Source organism: Stenella coeruleoalba (genome assembly GCF_951394435.1).
Source record: "Stenella coeruleoalba genome assembly, chromosome: 10".
NCBI classification, from domain to species: Eukaryota; Metazoa; Chordata; class Mammalia; order Artiodactyla; family Delphinidae; genus Stenella; species Stenella coeruleoalba.
In genome coordinates this window covers 10,521,050-10,540,120 of record NC_137156.1, presented here as the reverse complement: position 1 = coordinate 10,540,120, position 19,071 = coordinate 10,521,050, and the positions used below count along the sequence as shown (strand labels likewise).

General features: G+C 40.0%; 1 protein-coding gene across 1 annotated transcript in view; it reads right to left on the bottom strand.

Annotated features, from left to right (window-relative positions):
- The window catches only part of LOC307192367 (uncharacterized protein), a gene marked incomplete at its 5' end in the record, with an annotated part of 55,930 nt that extends 37,102 nt beyond the window's left edge, over positions 1-18,828 (bottom strand). The window contains 2 exons of the mRNA XM_079933202.1: positions 17,540-18,262; positions 18,742-18,828. Of these exons, the coding sequence (XP_079789328.1) occupies positions 17,540-18,262; positions 18,742-18,828 (810 nt within the window). The remainder of the gene's footprint in view (positions 1-17,539; positions 18,263-18,741) is intronic.
- Between the last annotated feature and the right edge of the window lie 243 nt (positions 18,829-19,071).

Sequence of the window (19,071 nt, the reverse complement as noted above, 5' to 3'; positions counted from 1 at the left end):
GAATCTGCCATTAGCCCCACCAAAAGCCCAGGTATGCTCCAGTGTTGGGTTGCTTCAGGCCAAACAACCAACAGGGAGGGAACCCAGCCCCAACCATCAGCAGACAAGTGGATTAAAGTTTTACTGAGCTCTGCCCACCAGAGCAACACCCAGCTCTACCCACCACCAGTCCCTCACATCAGGAGACCTGCACAAGCCTCTTAGATAGCCTCATCCACCAGAGGGATGACAGAGGAAGACAGAGGATGATGAAGACAGAAGACAGAGGATGATGAAGTTACATCCTTAAAGCAATGAAAGAAACTGACAACTGAGACTTCTACATGCAGCAAAAATATACTTTAAGAATTAAGAAAAAATAAAGTTTCAAACAAACAAAAATACAAAGAAATACTAAAGGGAGTTCTTCCAACAGAAGGCAAATAATCCCAGAGGGAACTAAAGACTCACATGAAGGAATGAAAAGAAACGGTAAATATAAATGAATACTAACTGCATAAAACAGCAATAACAGTATGTCATGAGGTTTATTCATATGTGAAATTAAAATAAATGACAGCAACAGCACAGAAGGGAGCAGGGGATTCATTTAGTTGAATTATTCTCAGAGCCATGCATTTTGAGGAAAGTGGTTAAAGTAACAATTTAAATTCTCAAGTGAAGGACAGATGCTGTCCTCTCTAGGATAATGGCTAAAAGAATAACAACAGAGTATATCATTAACAGGCCAATAGAGAAGAAAACTGAGCGTTAAGTACTTGATTAGAAAAAAAGAAAACAGATCAGATCATTAAAAAAGAAAACAGATCAGATCATTAGAAAACAAAGAGTAAAATGGTAAATTTAAACCTAAATATATTATCAATTACTTTAAATGTAAATGGACTACTAGATACTCCAAAGATTTGTAAGGTGAGAGAAAGAAAGCAAAATCCAACTACATGCTGCTCATAAAAGAAACAACTCAAAAATAAGTCTGAAAAGTTAAAGTATAAAAAAGATACACCATGTAAACACTAACCAAAGGAAAGCTATACTAATATCAGACAGGCAGACTGTAAGTCAAGAACCATTACTAGAACTAAAGGCATTTAATTATAATAAAAGGATCCAACACAACAAGAATATATAACAATTATACATTTGTATGTATCTAATAACATATCCTCAAAATATATTTGAAACAGCTAACAGAATTAAAAGGAGACATAAAAATTCATCATTTCAGCGAGAGATTTAGCTTATCTATCTCAGTAATTGACAGAATTGACAAAAAAACCCTATGGATAGGAAGTTTGATCAATTCAATTAATAAATCTGATCTAATATACAGATATAGAATGCTACACCAATAACTACAGAATATACTGTACAGTCTATTCAAGTGTACACGTATCATTTACCAAGAGTAACCACAACCAGGCTATAAAACAAGTCTCAAAAATATCAAAAGACTAAAATCTTTACAGCATGTTATTTGGTAATAATGGGATTAAGCTAGAAATCAGTTTTAGAAGATCATTAGAATATCCCAAATAACTGAAAATTAAGCATTAAGTGTCTAAGTAACCTATAGGTCATAGAAAAAAAACTACAATGGCCATTTTAAAACTTCTTGAGCAGAAAAATTTAAATATGACATCAAAACCTATAGGATGCTATTAAAACCATGGTTTAAAGGAAAATGCAGACCTTTGAATGCATATATTAGAAAAGCAGGCTGAAAATCAATTATCTAAGTATCTTTCTCACAAAAAGTTAGAAAAATAACAGCTAATTATAGCCAAAAAATAGTAAACTTGACATAAGAAGAAATGGCAAATATGTATTGGTCTGTACTTAATATAACTGTATCCATAATTTAAAACTTTACTACAAAGAAAATCCCAGTCTCAGATGGCTTCACTAATGAATTTTCTTTCAAACATTGAAGGAAGAAGTAATACCAATCTCTTCCAGAGAATTGGATGAAAAAGGGAAACACTTCACAATTGATTTTATAAGACCAGCATATCCTCGATACCAAAACAAGGCAAGTTCATTACACAAAATGAAAATTACAAGCTAATCTCTTCCCTAAACATAGATACAAAATTCTTAAGCAAAATATTAGCATTGAATCCAACAAAATTGAATCCAACAAAACAGAAAAATGATAGCACATCTGTTGGGTTTATGACAGGAATGCAAGATTGTTTTAACGTTTTTTAATATGATTACCACGTTGACAAAATAAGGGAAAAACAAATTATATGATAATCTCAATAAATGTAGAAGAAGCTTTTGAGAAAAGTCAACACATGTTCATGATTTAAATGCCTATCAAATTAGAAATAAGAGAATTTTCTTAATTTAGCAAAAAGGTTTCAACAACACTAAGTAAATGCCTACTTTAAATATTGAAAACTTTCTCCCCTGAAATTGAGAATGAGAGTAAGACAAACATATGCTATCATCACTACTATTCAAAATTATAAACAATGTCCCAGCTAGTACAATGAGGCAATAAAAAAAAAAAGGAAAGTATAAGAACTGGACAATAAAAAATAAAACTCTTTACCACATAAAATGATCATGCACACAGAAAATCCAAATGAACCTATAGATAAACTATTAAGACTAAGAAATGAATGTAGCAAAATCCTTGGAATCGAGGTCAACACACCAAAATCTATCGTATTGCAGTAGATTTATACAGGCAACAAAAATTAGATGGTGAAATGTTAAAACATGTAATTTGCAGTAACGACGAAAAGAATACAACTTAATGAAAGATACGTAAGAATGCTACAAACAGAACTTGAAAACATTATTTAGAGAAATTAAAGACAGCCTAGACAGACAGCTCTATAAAGTTCATTGACTAGAGGGCCCAATATTGTGAAGATGTTAACTCTCCCAAATTGATCTACAAGTTCAATGAAATCCTAACCCAAATCTCAGCCAGTGTCTCTTTTTTTAAGTGGACTTTCTCTGGCAGAAAAGTCTACCACTTATAGACCAATCAGCCGTGACCTAGAGGTTAATTATCAAACCATTTAAATTTACTGTAGACCAAAGAATAAACGAACCTCAGTCCAGATATAATTTTGAGTTCTAAAATGCTTTAAGCTCCTCCTAATTATGTGTCTCACTGTTGCAGTAAATATTTTTAAAGGTCTCAAACTCTTCCATCATTGTCTATAAGATATAGGGAAACCCTGTCTGTTTATATTCCCAGAGCTTAGAACTCTGCCTGACCCACGGCAGCCACTCAATAAATATCTGTTGAATGAATAGTGGTGTCTGACCTGGTCAGGAGTGTAAGGGAAGATTTCCCTAAGGAAGTAACAACTGAGCTGAAATTGGGAAAACAAGCAGCAGTTACTGAGGGAAGAAGGAAGGGAAGGACATCCACACAGAAGGAACAGCCAGTGCAAAGGCGCAGGGGCAGAAGGAGACACTGCACAAATGAGGGCTTAAAAGAAGATGCATGAGACTGGAGGTCAGAGTCCAAAAGGAAGTAATAGCTGAGAAAGATGTTAGGAGAGATCTGTTAGCTGTTTGAAGGGTATAAAGGCAATTCTCACAGAATGAGATTAATACGCCTGTCAAGTCTGAGCAAAAACAAGAGCTCTATGTAAAAAACACTACATAATTATTTCATAATAATAAAACCAAATGTGGCATATAAAAAAGATTAAAATGTATTCAATACGTAATACTTTTTTAAAAGGCATTACTACAATAAATTTAACCTAAATCCCATAATTTAATCGTCTCTATTCTTATTTTTTTATCCTGATTTCAAATGATTGCTCCAACTAAAAAACAAAAAAAACCTGCTATATGAAAGATGTTTTATAAAACACATCAACTGATGAAAATTTATTTGTAGATCTAGTTTAATAAGAAACACTCGTTCTATTCGTTGAGATATTATTGATACTATAGTAAGTATGTCTGATATTTTAATGTTAAACTACTTAATAGTAATATGTGTCATTTATCTTACCTCTGTAAATGCGCTATGTAAATGAACATATTCTCTTATGAAACAAAAAATTCATGGGCTAAGTATAGGATTGACACCAGAACTATACATAATAAGAGCTTTAACAAAAAGAGTACTCTTTAAAATGTGAACTTCCTGCCTTATCCTAACAGATTTATTGATTCCCAACATTCTCCAAATCATTCATTAACAGCCCTCTCTTCAGAGGAAGAGCTAAATCTAATTACTTCCCACCTGCAGACGGATATCAGTTACGAGAACACACACTCTAAACGTGGTGCTCTGTAACTCCAATGAAACTACCATCACTTACAAAGGAGCTAAATGACAAAAACGTCTTTAAATCTACACAAATCAATTCCCAGCACTAGAAAAGGTTATGTTCAAGATAGTTATACCATCTCCCCATATAAAACTGTAATTACTACTATCCACTTCTATTATAATCTCCCCAAATTAATAATGTTGTATAGCTAATGAGAAACATAATACATAAGCTGATAATAAATAACAATAAATACATATAATACCTCATTAAAAATTTTTTTTTGTTTTTTTGGGCAGTGCAGCACAGCTTGCAGGATCTCTGTTCCCCATCCAGCAATCGAACCCGGGCCCTTGGCAGTGAAAGCCTGGAGTCCCAACCACTGGACTGCCAAGGAATTCCCTCATTTAATCTTTTAACCCTCCAGACAGCTCACCATGATAGGTACCATTAGCACTCCGCTTTGTAGTAAGGAAGGGAACTTACTCTAGGTCACGCAGGTCACTAGGTGGCAAAGCCAGGACTCGGACCAGATCGGACCACTAGGAAGCCCATGCTCTTCATGTCTGTGCAATGCAGGCACCGTGAGCCAGCAAGGCAGACCATGCACCAATGAATAACTTCCATCTTTTAGTACCTAGGCGCTAACTTAATCATCTCCGATAAGTCTGTTCACTTTCTCAGGACACATGGACGCAAGCTCAAAAGGAGAAAGTTCATAAATGACACCCACACATCAGCTACAATTAATAGCAAAATTGTTTTTTAATTCATAGGTTGAGAGTGGGGATATATTTTGTATTTTCTATAGTCCTGTTCACATTTCAGTGATTATGAGATAATTAAAAGCTCTGCTAAAGCGCAACTTTCCAACCCCTCTCCTCCCCAAAATACATTAACTTCAGTTTGAAAAAGAGATAAATCTATTAGACTTACTTGATTTTGCAGCCTCTAGCTCTTGGGACACTATGTTTTTTAAAGTGCTTGTTATTATCATTAATATTTGAATATCTGCAAGCAAACTGCTAATTCAAGCTTATAGAGAAGTGGGTTTTAGGTGTTCTCCTTTTATTTCTTAGACCTAAAGTTGCACATAAGAAATTCTAGTTCATATTTACATTGGCAAGAGTTCAAAAATGATCTTCAAATGGTTTATATCCATTTTGACAAAGACTTGAGAAGACAGAACTATACCTTTTTTTTTTTTTAAGACTTCAACAAAACAGTTAACGTATAAAGGAACTATTATAAGCCCTCATCTAAAAGAAAAAGTCTCTGCCGTGGAGATGCTCATGTCTCGATGATTACAGATGTCTCAAGTTCTACCACATAAGTAATTCTGATCTGTTTACCAGCACAGAGGATGGCATCTTCTGTGCTCTTCTCTGGAATCATTTAGTAAGTTACAGAGACAACCACTTGACAACACTAAGGCGTGACTATGGGAATCTAAAACTCTTCTATAATATTCTGGAGTTTTTCTAAGATTGATCCCCTGTGCTGGAATCAGGCATCCGATAAAATTCTTCTATTCAGTCAAGAAATATTTATTGAACACCTACTATGTTCTAGGCATTGAAACTGAAAATACAGCAGGAAAAAAAAACAGAGCCACTGTCTTTATGGGTTTTATACAGTAGAAGAAAGAGGAGGACAAAGATATACTTTTTGTTTGTTTGCACGATGTGCTAGGTGGTAACAGTGCTATTGAGACGAACAGGTAAGGGGGACAGAGACTTTGAGAGACAAAAAGATTACATTTTTACAGTGTTTGGGGTAAGTCACTCTGATAACACTCAAGTACAGACCTGAAAGGAACAAGGAAGTTAAGTCATACAAATATCTGGCGAAAGAAGAGTCCCAGCCAAGGGGACAGCAGTGCTAAGATCTGGAGGCCAGAGCAGGCTTGGTACGTTCAGAGAACAGCAAGCCTGGAGTGCAATGAGCCAGCAGGGGGCGGGGTGGGGGCTAGCAGGGGCCAGAGCATGTGGGGAGGCCTCAGAGGCCCCTGAACTGACTTTGCCATCCATTCTAAGTGAGAAGGGAACCTGGGGGCGGGGGTTGTATTTTGTTTTCTCTTGGCATCACAGTCCTTTGAGCAAGGAAATGATTGTAGCTGATTCCAAGTTCCAAAAGATTGTTCTCATTGTTACAAAGGAAACAGACTGTAAGGTATTAAGGGCAGAGGCTGGGAAACCAATTAGAAGGTACCTGAGGTAAAACAAGAGTAATGGTAGCAGACTGTACTTACTGGGGGTGGTGGAAGTGGTGACAAATGATCAAATCTGAAGGCAAGGTCAACAAATTCACTAATGGATTCAACTTAACACAGGAAGGGAAAAGGGAGAAGTCAAGGATGACTCCAAAGTTAGGGTCAGGGCCACTGAAAGAACGAAGATGCCATTTACGAAGTTGGGAAAAGCTGTGGGAGGAGCAGGTTGGGGCAGTATTGGTACAGGGACTCAGGAGTACATCCCTGGACCTGTTGAGTTTGAGATGCCTAGTTAGCCATCCAAGTCGAAATGTCAAGTGGACACATGAGCGTGAAATGAAGGGAAGAATTTTCTACTGAAGATAAGAATTTGGGATTCATCAGCAGGTAAGATGATATTAAAGCTGTGCGATAAGATGAGATACCTAGAAAACTGGGGTAGACAAAGAAAGGAAGGACTCCAAAGACTAGATCTGAAGGCCGTGCAATGCTTAGAGAAATCTGCAGAAACCGTCAAAGGACGCTCAGCTGTAAAGCCAGTGAGATGGGCAGAGAAGCAAGAAAGAAAGGTGTCCTGGAGGCCACGTGTGATGTGCTGAATGACTGTTCAGCAAATATTCACTCCCCTTCCCTTCCCAACTGTGGATGGAGTGGCGTCCCTGCCCACCGATGTCAGGCCTGGCTATGTGAGTTTCTTTGGCCAACAGGAACATTAGTGGACAAGACGAAAGAAAAGGCCTTCGGTGTGCCTGTGTGGCTCGACTTCACTGTGGGACCCCAATGATCCGCCATGACAAGAGCAGACCCTGCGTAGTCTCCTCAGCCTAAATCCCAGAACAAATACACAAGGAGCAGATCTGAACCCAATCCACAGCCTGGAGCAGGGCCACCCAACTCAGCCCAACCTAGATCAGTTGAAATGCAGCCTACCTAGGAGACCTATGAACGAAAAATTAAATGTGAGCTACTGAGTTTTAGGGTGGTTTGTAACGCAGCATGACTAAAGCACCAGTGAATGCATACACCAAGTGAAGGAAGTCTTTCAAGAAGAAGGCATTGATCAACTCTCAAATGCTACTGAAAGGCTGGGTAAGATGAAGACTGGGAACTGATTCCGGATTTGGCAAGGTCATTTTGAAGCACTTTCAGTGGAATGGTGGGTGTGCACATCTAACTGGGATAGATTCAAGGATGGGAGGAGAGAAAAAGCAAAGATCAACTCTTACAGGACATTTTGCTATAAAGGAGAGCAGAGAAATGGTGTTGAAGCTGAAGAAAAATGTAGGGGTTAAGGAAGTATTGTGTTTGTGGGGTTTTTTAAGGTGAGCTTAAATTATTAAAGTTTATAAGGCTTCCCTGGTGGCGCAGTGGTTGGGAGTCCGCCTGCCGATGCAGGGGACGCGGGTTCGTGCCCCGGTCTGGGAAGATCCCACATGCCGCGGAGCCGCTGGGCCCGTGAGCCATAGCCGCTGGGCCTGTGCGTCTGGAGCCTGTGCTCCGCAACGGGAGAGGCCACAACAGTGAGAGGCCCGCGTACCGCAAAAAAAAAAAAAAAAAAAAAAAAAAAAGTTTATAATATTACAGTATATAAACTGATGGAAATTATCCAATAGTGGGGGGAAACTGATGATAGAGAAAAAGACCATTATCTGTGAGTGGGCAAGAGGGGAAGGTACAAACGCACAAGTGGAGGGGGAGGGTTTAGAAAGGAGCCCAGCCACTTGGGGTCCCTCGGGGAGATGGTAGTAGGCGTGCGTTCAGAAGCAGGTGAGACTGAAGACGCAGTGGTAGAAGCCTGTGCAAGTTCTCTAGAAGCAAGGTCATCGACAGAGGGCAAGGAGGCAAGAGGGGGCACATGTTTGAGGGGACAGAAGAAGACGAGAGATGGTTGTTGAGGATGGCAGGATAGTGAGCAGACAGGGAAAAGGAGGAGGGTTGCCAGAATCAGCCGCTTGGGCTCACACACGGGTTACATTGAAGTCTTAACATTTCTCTCTACGTGGCAAACCACGTATGATGAAACAGTGCATCTCCTTTGAAACTACTACTGCTGTAAATGAACAAATGAGAAAACTGTCTGAGAAACCAGTTGTAAAAGTAGAAAAGAGTTGAAATTGGGCTTTAATGAAATGACACTAAAATGCCTTTCAAGCCAATCGGATGCCATTAAAATTACTGTGAGCTGGAGAAATGAAGAACCCAACTGAGTAGAAGAAGATATCTGAAACAGCAGCGGGGCTTAGCCTGGAGCTGACAGAAAAATTAGGTGAGAAGCAAATCTGAATCCAGTTTGGGGCTGCACTCGTCCATATGGTAGCCACAAACCACATCTGGCTACTGAGCATGTGAAATACGGCTAGTGCAACTATGGAAAATATAATTTAATTTTATTTAATTTTAATTAATTTAAATTTAGAAATTGAAGCAATGTCCAATATTTTTCCATCAACGACAACTTTACCATTTGCGCAGGACTACACTTCATTGTAACTGGTGGAAATTTCGCATCTAAATTGAGAAATTGTGTAAGTGTAAAATACATGCCAGACTTCACGAAAAAATTAAAAAGCATGTCAAAAATCTTGTTAGTAATTTTTATATTGTTACATGTTGAAATTACAATGATATTTTGCACATGTTGGGTTAAGTAAAATCTCTTATTAAAATCACTTTTTACTTTTTTAATATGGCTACCTGAAACTTAAAATGACATATTGGACAGCACTGGTCTAAGGATTAAAACACCAGTACTATCTGAAGAGCACAATTTGGAGTCACCTGTTGTCATGGTGACTACAAAAGAGGGTGAAGCCTGTCATTCAAGGTCACAGGAAGAATTATCCAGGATGTATGTAGCCCAAGTGCAGCATCTAAGCCTTAAATCTATGATCAATAAGGAGCCATGTTTCAATGAAAAACAGTCAAGCAGTAACTCGAAATCAATGTCGAATGGTACGATAACGAAAGTTCACCTAAGATGGTACCTCCAGCTTACCCGAGATAATAAACTTCTTTCCAATGGGTAAGTGCCTTTCCAATCAAGAGAAGGTTTAGAGTGTATAGACATGATGAAGAAAATCAGACTCACGTTAATACTTTTTAGAAAAGTTTAGAAATATGTTTTATATTAATTGGAACAGTTTGTGCATAATTATTATGTTTTTAATGTTTAAAAGAATCTGACATAAACTGACAGATTAGCCCCGTGATTCTCGTTTAAAATGTGTGCTGTATTTAGGCATATGATTTATTTAGATTGAAATGTTTAAGAGGATTTGGCTATGTCTATAAAATATTAATTTTGTAAGTGATGGAACAGTCAAAGGAACTTGAGCTAAGTATTTGGAAAGGTTTCACTCATGTGAGTTGTACATTTGCCCACTAAGCATCTGATTTGTTTAAAAAGAAAATCAACTATATGAAATTTATATACACAATTGAAAATGTTTAAGGGTTGAAATTTAACTAAGTTTATCAATGAGACTGACAGTTTAAGGCGCTCAATCTGTTCGATTTGAACTAAAGTTTCATCGAAGAAAAAGTGAAGGTGATGGCTCACATTTACCAGTTCTATAAGCAGAATAAGAAGATAAGTAAGTTGGAACTTAGAGGCCTAAAGGAAACTCGATTTTTATTTTTACCTGTAAAAACATCAAATATCAGTTGTTCTTTCTGTAGACAAAACATACTCTTAATTGCTAATAATTAAGACTTTACACATATTTATTCGCTTAATCCTCACAACCCAATGAAGTAAGTAAATATTCTCCCCATTTCACAGTCAAGAAATGATGACACAGCACGATGAAGGAGCTGCCCCAAGGTCATGCAGCTAGATGGTAGGACAGCCAGCATTCAAATACAGGCCGCCTGGCTTCAAAATGCATGCTCTTAACCATTGTGCTTTACTGACCCTCAGATTGCCCTTGAACCTGAAAAAAGGCTCACATCGACAAAAATAACTAATTGTTCAAAAAAGTGAGCTTTTACATGCTGTTAAGATTTTAACTAAAAGTCTCTCATCCCTCTTTTTTCCCAGTAGCTACCAAGAAAGGTCTGCAGTAGGAATTCCAGGAAAAAACCATGATGTACAAAAGGGAGTGACCCAAATGAGAACAGTTTTCAAGGCTTCTGACTTCATTCTGATCCCCATACTCCAGGCCTCCGGATTCCTAAGACAAGGAACTCTCCCGCAGTGACAGAGAACATATTGCTCTGACCCTCAGAGAAGTCCAGCCTGAGGGATGTGACATTTATTGAGTTACTTTTCATTGCATTTCTTTTCATCCTGTAACATCTCATATGGCCCTTTTGGGGGTTAATTCTGAATCCAGGGCACAGTACCAAATAAAACAAATTCAGGAGAGAGAAGATAATTCCTTTTCATTTTGTTTTTAATTCTAAAAATAGGTTTCAGGGGAAACGTTCTCCCCCTCCTTCTACACCAAAACCCCACCTAGAGTCTGCATCAATGAACATAAACAAGGACATATGGTTTTGGTTACCTCCTGAGAACCATCTCCCCTCTCGAAATTGACCACACCCACCATCCTGAATCTGCCCCACCAGGCAGTCCTCAACTGCACTCTTTCCAAAACATACATAGTCAAAAAGCATCTTCACTGCAGCAGGAAGGCCTTCTTTGTTGGCTGGTAATGAACAAAGCAATCATAGTCAACTTCAGATTGTGATTTATCACGCAAATCATGTTTTTAAATGTCCCAACTCTGTGCGATCTTGGATAAGCTATTTATTAGCATTTTACACATGAGGAAACAAGAGTTATTGTGAAGTTCAAAAAGATATTTTGTGTAGCATACTTAATAGACTAATGATAGCTATTACAATATTTATTATTAAAAGAACCTACAGAACTATATTTCATTACTTGCTTTTATGGACACCTGTCTCTTATTTAATCTTACTTTTCATATAGCTTAAATAAGAAAAGCCCCCTGAAATTAAAACACTTAATCACTCTTCTATGGAGACAGCGAGAACATGAGCTTATAAGGGGGAGAGAGGTTAGAAGGTAAAATACTAAAAGCATTATAAAGACAAACGTAAATGATTTTTAAAGATCCATTTTTTGCTCTCTTTGACTAGAATAATCAAAAGTTTATGCATAACTGCTGGTATAAAATTAAGCTAGCTAGTGTTTTTTATGCTTTTTACATATAACCTTTTAAGAAAAGACCCTCAAGAACCCAAATAATTTGAAAATGAAATTGTGGTATTTGATTTCTAATGTCATACTTCAAATAACTAAAAGCTCAAAGTAATTTTATAGTGCCCTAATGATACATTTTGAAACTTGGATAACTGAAGTAATACTACTCTAAGAAATTTGAGTCACTTTCCTAAGACCCTAAAATTGACATTTTTAAGGCCCTCAATACTGACTTTGGAACTAGATTTAAAAATAATAATTTAATATCACATAAAAAATCTTTTAAGTATTCAAATAAGAAAAGCACATTTGTACCTATCTTATCTTTGGAAATGAGTAAGTTCTTGTTCTTAAGAAGTTTACAGTCTAGCACAAAAAACAGATACATGTATTTTCCAACAACATGCTAAATTGTTAAAAAAAAAAATGGTATACACAGAGTTCTCTTGGAAGAGACTGAGTGAGAAGGGAGCATCACCTGGTCCTCCGGACAGGTTAGAGCTACTGAGAAAAGAACAGGTGCGCTTACAGCACAGGGAATTATAACTTATAATGGAGTATAATCTGCAAAAATACGGAATCACTACGCTGTCTTCCTGAAACTAATATAATATTTTAAATCAACTGTACTTCAATTTTTTTAAAAGGTGAGCCTAGACTGACGATAGTCTACATAAGGCAATAAAAAATAGACACATATAAAAGATATATTTACATGTATATAGCAAGGCTAACACCATAGGGAATATATATTCTTTCAATATATGAATACAAATAAGAAGTGAAAGAACAACTACCTTCAAAAGTATCTTTTGTATAAATTAGCTTATTCTAGTTCTTTAAAGTATAGAACACACTGGCATATGTCACAATACACTATGAAGAAATAATTCTCGTTTTATGACTTTAGGTTTTGTTTCTTTCCATTAAAATAAGAAAAAAGCCCAAGTGCCTTTATTTCAGTGAATTAAAAAGCAAAGCTTGCTGCATTCCTTGACATAAAGAAGCCAGGAATCTGGTACATTTTGTGTATCTGTAGGTTAATATAACAGAGAAAGATCACATCAGTTTCCTCCTTCTGAAAATGGGGAATCACAGTAGTACCTACTTCGTAGAGTTCTTAAGAGGATTAAATAAATTAATATTTGTAAAGTGTTTAGAACACAGCTTCTATTAGGAAGCGCTAGCAAGGGTTTGATTGATAGAAAAAAGATGGAACTGCAATCATACTAACCAGGGTCAGAGGAAACTATATGAAACAAGACGAAATGCCAGATAAGACCACACAGAAACCTTTCATTAGAGGTTTACCATTCAAGAGTCTGAGTAAGCATCTATTCTTCAATACAACTATGCCTGACACGACACGTAGTGATAAAATTGTGTAAAATGCCATGTCTCCCGTGAACGACTTTGGTTATCATAGAGGGAAGACAGTTCATAATGGACTGATACTCAGAGCAACAATTTCTCGTTTGAACACACCAAATATGTGGGACAAACACATAGTTTTATTTTATAGCTCCATTACTGTCTTGATTATCTAACTGTTCTCCCTGACCAATTAGATTATATATAATATATCTGCGTTGAAAATCTTTATTCTTATGCCCTAATTTGTGGTTCATAATATTCAAAGTGTGCTTGCACCACAATTCAGGGGAGTCACTTTTTACTCAGTCGGGAGAAAAAGCGGGGCTAAGTGATGAGAACCGCGTCTCTGTTGCAGAGTCTCTGGAAACCGTGTAAACAGCCCGTGGGGAGTTGCTTCAGGAGTTTGAACCATAAGGTGCTGAAGAGATGATCAGTGCCATCCATCTTTTTCCTCCCCTCCCCTTCACTCCAAGCCAGGCGGGGTCTCAGTGTGTATTAATCTCCCTTTCTAAGACTTTTTAACTCACTGAAGCCTCCACTTTGAGGTTCTTTGGCTTTCATTTCAACTGATTATGAGGTAAAGAAGCAGAGATCTAGATCCAGGCAGTTAGGGAAATGAGCACTTGGTCACCTAACAGGATCCCACATTTTCCTATCCACCACACAACCTCTGTACATGTCTGAAATGTGAAATTAAGGATTATAACATGTGTTGTGGGTTTTTTTTTAATTACACACCATTATAAACTAAGTTTCTAATATTTTTCTGATTGAATAAGAAATTAACCAAATCATATTTTCTAAAAGCCCTGGGGATATAAAATTACTTAAATAGCATTAAGAATTAACTGGTAACTTTTCCCCATAAGAAAAGGAAGGCTGAAAACTAGGCCAATGGAGAATATTTGGGTATTGTATGTAATGAGTTACACATACAGTAAAAGAATAATCATAGTAGTTGGAAAACAAGTAAGTCCTCAACCATAAGAGCTCAGGTGACTTTATCAAGTGATACGGAATAAAGAGAAGGAAACACCTGATAACATTTGCTGACTGATGTCCAAAACTATATAATTGCTACAAAGAACTGGCACATATGGAAATCAATCACTGACCTCGAACTATGTTTATAACACTCCAATTCTGTGCTAGACTGTATAAATATGTGTTTCCCATTTTGTAAAGTGGTTTATAAAATGGCTTAAGAGAGCTTATCCTCATTTTAACTGAGGGCACAAAAAAAATGAAGTATGGGCCCACAAATGTTTTTCAGCCTCCGTCAATCTCTGCTAATAATTCACGGCACAAAACACCCCTTCATATCACCACCAGCATGGGTTTCCCATGCCTTTTCTCAGCACAGTGGTTATAATCAATACCCACCACGCACAGCAGGTCAGTTGACAATACCTTACATTTATAGCATTTTTTCCTCGAGGTCACGGGGCTAACATTATTCTCCCCAGCCACAAATCCAAACCTAAGTGTTTTGGTAATGAAGAAATCATTTTTAAAAGAAACTATCACTTTTTCAGAAATGTGCTTTTACAAATGCTACAACACATTGTACAACATGCTAAATTACCAAGCAGTCATCACGTTACCACAGTGCTAGAAATTGCTAGAGAACACTGACCCAGAAACAGCCAACAAAGGCTTCTGTGGCCTAATACTGTCCATGCAGGTTCATACGGTTACAAACAAATGACTTTCAATGGCACAAGTACAAGGTTAATCCTACTTAAACAAGAACATGCCTTGGCTCTTTTTATCTCTTTGGACCTGCTTGGTAAGTCAAGTTACATACTTCTTCAGGTAGAACAATGGCTGTGGTTTTAATTATCAGACCAAATTTTACAACGTAAACCAAAAATTAGGACCAGGTTTTTTTTTTTAATCATTAAATTAAGACTTTATAAAACTATGACTTTCCAAAATTATAAAATAATTTTACAAAATTAAGACTTTTCTAATTTTAAGACTCTGAAGCCTAGAATCGCAGAAGACTCCTATTACTGTGAATGAGCGAGAGTGACAACTGGTATTCTACACCTGAGGATGCTGTGTGCTGTTCCCTACTTCCACCAGGTGGCCAGTCTCAACCATGGACGTACACCACACTCCCATTGGCATTTCCTAAGAAGGTACTGTGGATATCACAGCACTTTTTGCTTTCGTTATTTGGTTATGCACCTACCTCATGATGCTAGTAACATATATAAGCATGCCAAATTGTTGTTTTTCACTTCACTGACAAAAGCTTCATTTCCTGCTTCAGAGCCTGTGTAAATAAACCACTAGAACAAAGCGGTGCTTGCAATACATGCCTGTTTATTGCTGATGTTTACTGACTTTAGTTTTTTGGCAGAAAGCGATACGGCTTTAAAGATGCCAAACTGTCTTGAATCCTGTGCCTTGTGTGAGCTAGCAGCAAAGGCAAAACATGAGTCCTTATTGTGCTGAACTAACATTGGCTACCTCCTTTCTTCAGAACACAAACTAAGGGCCACAGGCTAGAACTCATAGTGAGGGGCCCATGTGGCTGAAAAGCAGGTCCAGAATACTTTCACTTGAATGTTGGATTTGCTAACAGGGATGTGAATAAAGCTGTACTCTTGGTGCCTTAAAAAGAACACAAAAACGATTATTTTTGTTACAAAACATGAAACTATATTCTGTCTATATAACAGGACCAGGATTCAATATCCTGGTTGCCTTTCATGCTTAAATGAGAAAATACTTATTTTTCTCTCCTGGTTATCTTCTGAAAACAGATAGACTTCATTTTAATCAATGTCCCATTTCATTACCATCATCAAAGAGTATTTAGCAGAATATCTGTGAATCACTCTACAGGTAAAATTCAGTTGAACAACAAACCCAATTGTGAAATAATCTGCAAATTGTTGCGGCAACTCAATTCTTTAGTTTCCAATACAATCTTCTAATGAAGTGACACGACTTAAAATTACTAGCAAAGGGCTTCCCTGGTGGCGCAGTGATTAAGAATCCACCTGCCAATGCAGGGGACACGGGTTCGACCCCTGGTCCGGGAAGCTCCCACATGCCGTGGAGCAACTAAACCCGTGTGCCACAACTACTGAGCCTGCGCTCTAGAGCCCCCGAGCCACAACTACTGAGCTCGCGTGCCACACTGCTGAAGCCCGCGTGCCTAGAGCCCGTGCTCCACAACAAGAGAAGCCACTGCAGTGAGAAGCCCTTGCACCACAACGAAGAGCAGCCCTCGCTTGCTGTAACTAGAGAAAGCCCGCTCGCAGCAACAAAGATCCAACGCAACCAAAAATAATAAATAAATTTAAAAAAAATTTTAATTACTAGCAAATATGAACAGACTTAGAAACCTAGTAATCAGCTAGCTAACAGGTGCTGAAATCCCAAAAGAGGGAAGAGGAATATCACTTTATGTCTAACACCTCAAGTAGCTTTAACATCCGTAATGCTAATCAACTTAACTGCAATTCAAAATGATCACTGCCAATGATTTCTTCTCGTTAACTACCTTTTAGCAAAAATATAATTTCTTGCTTTCCATATAATGTTCTCTAACTGACCTCTTCCAACTTATAAATTATTTTACTAAGTTGGGTACACAATTTAATAAGTTGAATTATCTTCCAGTTATCAATGTGACATTTCTCCCCAATTTAAAAAATATTAACAAATACATTATTTCCTTCTGAATTGATCAGCTATATTTCTAAAAATGAAAACTGTTTTCCGTCTTTCACATGAGTACACCTAAGATGATACCTAAGTAGCTACAAAACAGTCTTCACAATCCTATTTTTAATCCATTCTTTGTGTCTGCAACAAACTAAATATCACGAAATGATGGCGAGGCTTGGGGCCGTTGAGAAAAGAGGAGGTTACCCATAACTTGAGCAATTCCCCATCCAGTACCCGAATGCCCTTAGCAACGCCATCGAAACCCTCTGCATCACACTCATAAACAGATGCAAACACCGCCCAGATACCTGCCCTCAGAGGTGCTTTGGTTTGCACCTGGTTCACACATAGAAACGCAAGGCATTTTCCAGTTCCTTAAAGCACGAACACAATACCTTCCAGAAACAGCAGCAATGACATCGGTACCAAGTATCTAATCTACAAAGTATTGATCCTATTAACGCTGGTATTGCCGGATGGGAAAACCGGGCTACCTTTCCCATTTAGTTACACCTTCCAAAGATAAAGGCGGTTATGTTCAAAATCCAAACGAACTTCAGAAGCACCTCAAAATGCTCCCGTCCCAGGCATGTAAGCCTGGGCTCACTTTTCAGAGACTGTTTTTAAAAAAAGTCTCGTTTGTTCCCTCGGAGACCTTAGCATCATCCCGTCCTCAAAGAGAATCAACTAGGAAACTAATATTAAAGTCCAGAGGTAAATATTTTCGTATCTTTTTTTTTTCTTTCTATAAGCCTCGGTAACACGCCGAGAGGGAGAGGGAGAGAGAGAAAGGATAACGCAGGCAGGTACCACCCCCGCCTCTCCGCACAGCCTCACCCGCGCGCCGGGCCGTCTCCGGGCAGCTCCACGCCCCGTACGCCGTCGAGCCGGGACCGGCAGGGCCGTCGCGCCGGGAGGAGGCTCGGGCCCTGCGCCGACCGCGAAGTTTGCCGCCCGCCGCCGCCGCCGTGCCCCGGGCGCCTCCGAGGTTGCGGGGCGGCCGGGGAGACCGTCACCGGTGGGGACGCGCCCCTCGGGGACTCCGGTGCAGCCGGGCCCCGGCGCCCGCTCCCCGCAGCGTGCGGACGGACCCCCACCCCCGGCGCCCGTCCGGAGCCCTCCGCGCGGCGGGCGCGCTCGCGTTACCTGGCCCGCGGCGGCGGCGGCAGCCGTGGCGGTGGCGGTGGTGGCGGCGGCGGCGGCGGCGGCGGGAACGGGGCCGGGAGCCGCTCCGGCGGCGGCGGCGGCGGCGGCGCCTGGGAGGGGAGGGCGGCGCCGGCGGAGGAGGAGCTCGGGCGAGGAGCTGGCGGGCAGGCGAGCGGCTTTGTTTCCACTGCGCGGAGCCACCGACCCTGCGTCACCATGGCAACCGCCGGGGCCCCCAGGCCCAGTGGGGACCCCCCGGCGCCCGGGGTCAGGGACCCGCCGGGCCGCCGCCGGAACCCCTGCCCTTCTCCTCAGCAGTCTGGCTTCTCCGAGGAGACAAGGACCCCTAAGGAGCCGCCACCACCACAAACACACCCCTCTCTCAGGCTCCGTTGCCAAAGCGTCGGTCTCGCCCTAGCAAGAGGGGAAGGGGGGCCAGAGCCAATTCCTCTTTGCCTCGTAGTGGGCACCCCCTTTGGCTTCCCACACTGGACATTCCAAAGCCCCCTCCACACCTTTCTCCTTTGGAGCTGTACCCTCAAAATGGAAATTCACTGAAGAGAGAAGAAAGCAGTGCAAACTGATGAAGCGTGCAGCAACTGGTCCTGGTGCTCCTGCGGCCGCTGCCGCCGCAACCTCGGAGCTGCCAAGACGCACGTGCCGCCGCCGCCACCTCCCTCTCTTACCAAGCTTCGCCTCAGCGGGTCTGCGCTCACTCCACCCGAATCGGGTGGAGGGCCCCAGTAGGAAAGAGGGGGAAGGGGGCTTCAGTTTTTATCGTAAACACAGGATACGCTTGTAACCTTACACGCTAAAACTCAACTTTGAGGCTGCATTGTGAATCTCTGCTGCTTCCACTGCTCAGCTACTGGCGGTGACTGCTAAGCGCCTACCTTGAGCGCTGGCTTTCTCTGTGCCAAGCCCGGACCGCGCACTGCAGGCCACCGTGCTCCATAGAAGATAAGGGTGAGGCCAACCATGGCACATGCTAGGCATCCTCTCCTAAGGAAATTCTTGGTGAAGGAGGGAAAAGTACTAGCACATCCACAGTAATGCTTCCTCCAAAGGACAGAGCTGGAGGACAGCTACCACGGGGTGAGTCATCACCCCATACTATGTTTTCTTGAAACATCAGTTACTGAACCCAAAACGTACAACGTCTTCGTTTAGACCCCAGGGAGCATGGCCTTTATTTTCTGGCACTTGTGAATCACCAAAGGAAT